Below are 4802 nucleotides of genomic sequence, written 5' to 3'. Positions count from 1 at the left end.
GCAATTTCAGGCAAGTTGGGTGTTGTTTCAGGACCTAGCTCTGTGACTTTGCGAAAGTCTGGGTTTTATTTTGTGATTTGAATGTGTATTTCATTCAGGTGTGTATTTCTTTTTAGATATTCGATTATAGGTGGACTAGGATGTGGTGGGGTAGGTTTGATGACAAAGTAGGTATTTGACAGGGTCAGTGTAGGGGTGTGCGGTGTGAAGGGTTGGTTAAGGGGGAATTGTGTCGTGTGTGTGTGCGTGTGCAATTATTAACGCTCTTGAATAAAGACATAGACCTATTATCCTTCTTATCTAACACTTTCCTCTCTCTTTCAACGTAAATCCGCTTATGAAAAAAATTACATTCCCAAACAAATACAACATTTAAAAAAACTCTCTTCATCTCTTTTTCCCTCGTTTATCCCTCCACTGCGCACCAAGAAGAAAAAATCCCTCAAAAAAAAAAAAAAAAATCTTGCCCCGTTTTCGACACAGCGACGTATCTCGAAGGAGGATCGAACCGCTTCATCAAGACGTTCCTCCGGCTCAGGATTCGAAGCCCGAGACTGCTTTCCCACGAGTGCGCTGGGCGGCAGGGAACGCGGGGCAGGAGAGGTGGGTGTGGTGGCAAGGGTGGGCGGCAGGGAACACGGGGCTGGAGAGGTGGGTGTGGTGGAAGGGTGGGCGGGATGGGGGAAGGGTGGGTGGCAAGGGTGGGCAGAGCAGATGGGTGTGTTGGCAAGGGTGGGCGGGATGGGAACACGGGGCAGGAGAGGTGGGTGTGGTGGCAAGGTGGGTGTGGTGGCAAGGGTGGGCGGCATGGGAACACGGGGCTGGAGAGGTGGGTGTGGTGGAAGGGTGGGCGGGATGGGGGGAAGGGTGGGTGGCAAGGGTGTGGCAGAGCAGATGGGTGTGTTGGCAAGGGTGGGCGGGATGGGAACACGGGGCAGGAGAGGTGGGTGTGGTGGCAGGGGTGGGCTGGATGGGGAAAGAGTGGGCAGAGTATGTGGGTGTGGTGGCAGGGGCGCGCGGAATGGGGGTAGGGTGTGGTGGCGAGAGAGGGCTGAATGAGGGCAGGACAAGAGGGCGTGGTGAAAAGGGTTTACTAGACAGCAACAGAGAGGTTAAGTGACTCCGTGGAAAGGGTGGGCTGGATAACACGGGACAAGGGAGGTGGGCGTAGCGAGGAGAGCAGGTTGGCGGAACAGGACAATGCGAGCAGGCGAACATAGCGGGAAAAGACGAGCTGCAAGAACGCAGACGAGCCGAAAGGAGTGCGCCCAGCCGGGAAAGGTGGCGCGGCGGGGCTGTGCGGCTCCGTGACCTGGTGTTGCTAGCCCAGACCCCGGCGCTGAGAGAGGCGAGGAACACCTGTGCTCGCTGTCACCGTGATTTGCTGTCTTGACCTTCCCCCCACCCCCCCTCCCCCCGTCCCCCTCACGGTGCACCCTCCCGCGGCGCCTTTCCGATCGTATCTGGCCGGCGCTGCACAAACCGGCGGTCCCCGTCTTGTCCTGCGCTCGTTGGGTCCCATTGTGCAAGAGTTACAACGTCGAATAGCAATTAAGGCGTGCTTGCAAAAAAAAAGAAAAAAAATTAAAACAAAAAAATAGAAGAAAAAAAAGTAATAAAAATGAAAATAAAAAAAGACGAGTAGTTTGCATATTACACGGGCTCGGTCACCTGTTATCGATCTTTCTTTTTTTCATGTGGTTGGGTGGCTGCGGGTGAAGTTCTCTCCATCTCGCGGATTCGTTCACTGATTGGGCGTTCCATCACGATTAGGAGGTGTCAGCTGAAATTCCTCTTTGGTGACATTTGGGCGTTTGAAATATGCGATTTCGTCTCGCTGGAGGGAGCCAGGCGTCGAAGGCACAGCTGTGGGGCGCTGGGAAAGTCATTCGCTCTCTCTCGTTTCTTTTATTTGATCTTCGTTTATCTCGTTCGCTTTTTTTCTTATTCTCTCTGTGTCTGTTTCTTTTCGTTTGCATTTTTTTCTTTTTTTCTATCTTTCTCTGCATTTTTCTTTTTTTTTCATGGGTGTCGCTCTCTCTCTTTTCTCTCTTTCTTTGTCTTTCGCTGGCTTTCTTTTCTTTTCTGTTCTTTCCTCTCTTCGTTTCGCTTCCTACCTTTCCTTTCTTTCTTCCAGTTTCCTTCTCCTTCCATTTTCTTTTCTCTCTTCCCTTCCTTCCCTATCCTTTCCTTTTACTTTCCTTCCCTTCCCCTTCCCTTACCTTCTCTCCCTTTACCGCCCTTTCCTTCCCTTTTCTTCCTTCCCCTCCCCTTCATTTCCTTTCCCTCCCCTTTCCTTCCTTTCCTTTCCTTTCCCTTCTTCTTCTCTTTCTCCTCCTTCTGCTCTTTCTGCTCCTCCTTCTCCCGCTCCTTTATCTCCTTAACCTCCTCCCCCTTTCCTTCCCTTCCTTTCCTTTCCCTTCCCTTCTCTCCCTTTTCCTTCCCTTTCCCTTACCTTGCCTCCCTTTTCCTTCCCTTCCTTTCCTTTCCCTTCCCTTCCTTCCCTTTTCCTTCCCTTACTTTCCTTTCCCTTCCATTCCCTCCCCTTTCCTTTCCTTTCCTTTCCTTCCCTTCTCTTTCTTTCCCCTCCTTTCCCTTCCTTTCCTTCCCCTTTCCTTTCCTTCCTTTCCCCTTCCCTTTCCTTCTCTCCATTTCCCTTCCCTCCCTTTTCCTTTCTAACAAAAAAAAGTCTTGAGATTTTAGGCATGAACTTTCCCTGCTTAAAACGCTCCCCCCCCCCTCTCTCTCTCTCTCTCTCTCTCTTTTCTCTCTCTCTCTCTCTCTCTCTCTCTCTCTCTCTCTCTCTCTCTCTCTCTCTCTCTTCTCTCTCTCTCTCTCTCTCTCTCTCTCTCTCTCTCTCTCTCTCGCTCGCTCGCTCGCTCGCTCTCCTCGTCCCTTCCCTTCCCATCCCTTCCCATCTCTTCCTTTCCCTTCCCTTCTCTTCTTTTTAATTTCCATCCCTTCCTTTCCCTTGCTTTCCCTTCCTTTCCCTTGCCTTCTCTTCCTTTCCATTCCAATTCCTTTCCCCTTACCTTCCTCTTTCTTTCCCACCCTTTCCTTCGTTTCCCCTACCCTTCTCTTCCCTTCCCTTCCAATTCCCTTCCCCTTCCCTTTTCTTCTCTCCCTTTACGCCCTTTCCTTCCCTTCCTTCCCATTCCCTTCCTTCCCCTTTCCTTCCCTTCCCTTCATTTTCCTTCCCATATTTTCTCTTCTTTTCCCTTTCCTTTTTTCCATTCCCTCTCTCAATCTGCATGGATGCAATGTAGACACGCACATGTACATACTTATGCACATATCTTTTTATTCTTCGCATTTTTTCATAGTTATATTCCACAATATCACTTAATTCGCCTCTCCTTTCATTGTCCTTTATTTTAACTTTTCTGGCTATTCCTTGTTAATGTCTTTCTACTCCATATACTTTTTTTTTCATTGTTTTCTTCTACGCCTCCCTTTTTATCGCGGTTTGTTTAATTTTCTTTTTTTCTACACGAAGAAAATCTTTTGACACAAAATGTTCAGAATTTTCATATTTGAACCAGAAAAAAATATGAGAGACTCTTTTCTTATCTTATATTTCATAAATTTCACACGTTTGTTATTTCCTTATCTGTCATCTCCTTCAATGTTATTTCCTTCCTTCTCATTAAATATTACACAATATCATCCTACTATCCTCAAGCACGATGTTGCGTCACGAACATCACTTATCCTTCATTACTCATTCCTTTACACCATAAAGACGAAATAGACAAATGCTTGGACATGCGTGTGTAAAATCACGTTCTTTCTGGAAGGTGGTTGGGTAATAGTATTTGTGTTAGGTTGCGTGAAATTGTTTTTGTTGTTGTAGTTGTGTAGGGGGAGGGAAAATGTTCTGGCCGTCTTTGGTTTAGTATTTTGGATGGATCGTATCAGCGGGGTGACTTGAATGGTGCGTTCAGTCACGGTGAGATGCCATCCTAAAAGTACATCCAAAATTGATATATAAAAGCAGTTAGTCTGGTGCTTAGGATGCGAAACGATACAGAATACCTTCCAAACTTAGAGGACATCAAATTAACAAGGGTTGTCTTTGTCGAAAGTTCCACCTGCATTTACACGCGTCATCCTACTCCCCACGTCGAGCCAGCCCTTCGCCTCTCAGCAGCCCCTTCCAGCCCTCACGATCTCCCAGCAACACCCACGGGAGGAGGCTATTCTCACGCCGGGTCGCCCTGCAAGCCCCGGTGTCGTGTCCCCCGGCGCATAAAGCTCGCCGCGCCTGCCCATTCATTCCGAGATCCTCGTTCCTCGCGTACTTGGCCGTCTAGCTCCTCGGGGTCGCGTGGTGGGGGGCACCGGGGTGATAAAGTAGGGAAAGGGAAGGATAGACGAAGGAAAGGAGGGTTTTTTTCCCCTTCGCCAGCAGTATCCTTCGTGGACAGGTGCCGGGGAGAGGGAGGGACCGAGGAGCTCAGGTGAAAGGCGAAGCGGGAGGGAGGGCGAAGCTTATTCGGCTTTAGAGGAGATGAAGCTCGATAACAACTGCTTCAGCTGCAGGACGGGTTGGATCGCTACAAGTGATTGCGAACAGTAAACCCAGGGTAAATGGCGGACCAATTGTATGGACTTTTTGGCGAATACGCGTATATCTTAGGTACACAGATGTCAGCTTAGGTCGTAATAAAAATCGGATTCCTAGGGGTTATTTAAGTGAATTATGAACGGAGACGTAAAAAATGAAGGAAAATGTATAGATATGTGTGTGTGCGTGCGCGGGCGGGCGAGTGTGTGTGTGTGTGTGTCTGTGTGCTTGTGTG

At 48.9% G+C, this 4802-nt stretch overlaps 1 protein-coding gene across 1 annotated transcript; it reads right to left on the bottom strand.

Moving 5' to 3' along the window:
• Positions 1-34: 34 nt before the first annotated feature.
• LOC138859709 (uncharacterized) lies at positions 35-1522 on the bottom strand. The gene is made up of 3 exons (XM_070115673.1): positions 1480-1522; positions 468-1051; positions 35-58 (listed from the first exon to the last, which is right to left on the bottom strand). Exons 1-3 carry the CDS (start codon positions 1520-1522, stop codon positions 35-37), a joined length of 651 nt encoding a protein of 216 aa, XP_069971774.1.
• Between the last annotated feature and the right edge of the window lie 3280 nt (positions 1523-4802).

The sequence above is a fragment of the Penaeus vannamei genome, chromosome 3, assembly GCF_042767895.1.
Source record: "Penaeus vannamei isolate JL-2024 chromosome 3, ASM4276789v1, whole genome shotgun sequence".
In the NCBI taxonomy this organism is placed as follows: domain Eukaryota; kingdom Metazoa; phylum Arthropoda; class Malacostraca; order Decapoda; family Penaeidae; genus Penaeus; species Penaeus vannamei.
This window is presented reverse-complemented; position numbering and strand designations above follow the sequence as displayed.

Coding starts and splice junctions, on each gene's coding strand:
- LOC138859709 (XM_070115673.1), bottom strand. CDS start 1,522: ATGGGACCCAACGAGCGCAGGACAAGACGGGGACCGCCGGTTT. Junction 1,052..1,479: donor AAGACGGGGACCGCCGGTTT/GTGCAGCGCCGG, acceptor GCCCTCATTCAG/CCCTCTCTCGCCACCACACC. Junction 59..467: donor GTCGCTGTGTCGAAAACGGG/GCAAGATTTTTT, acceptor AATAAAACCCAG/ACTTTCGCAAAGTCACAGAG.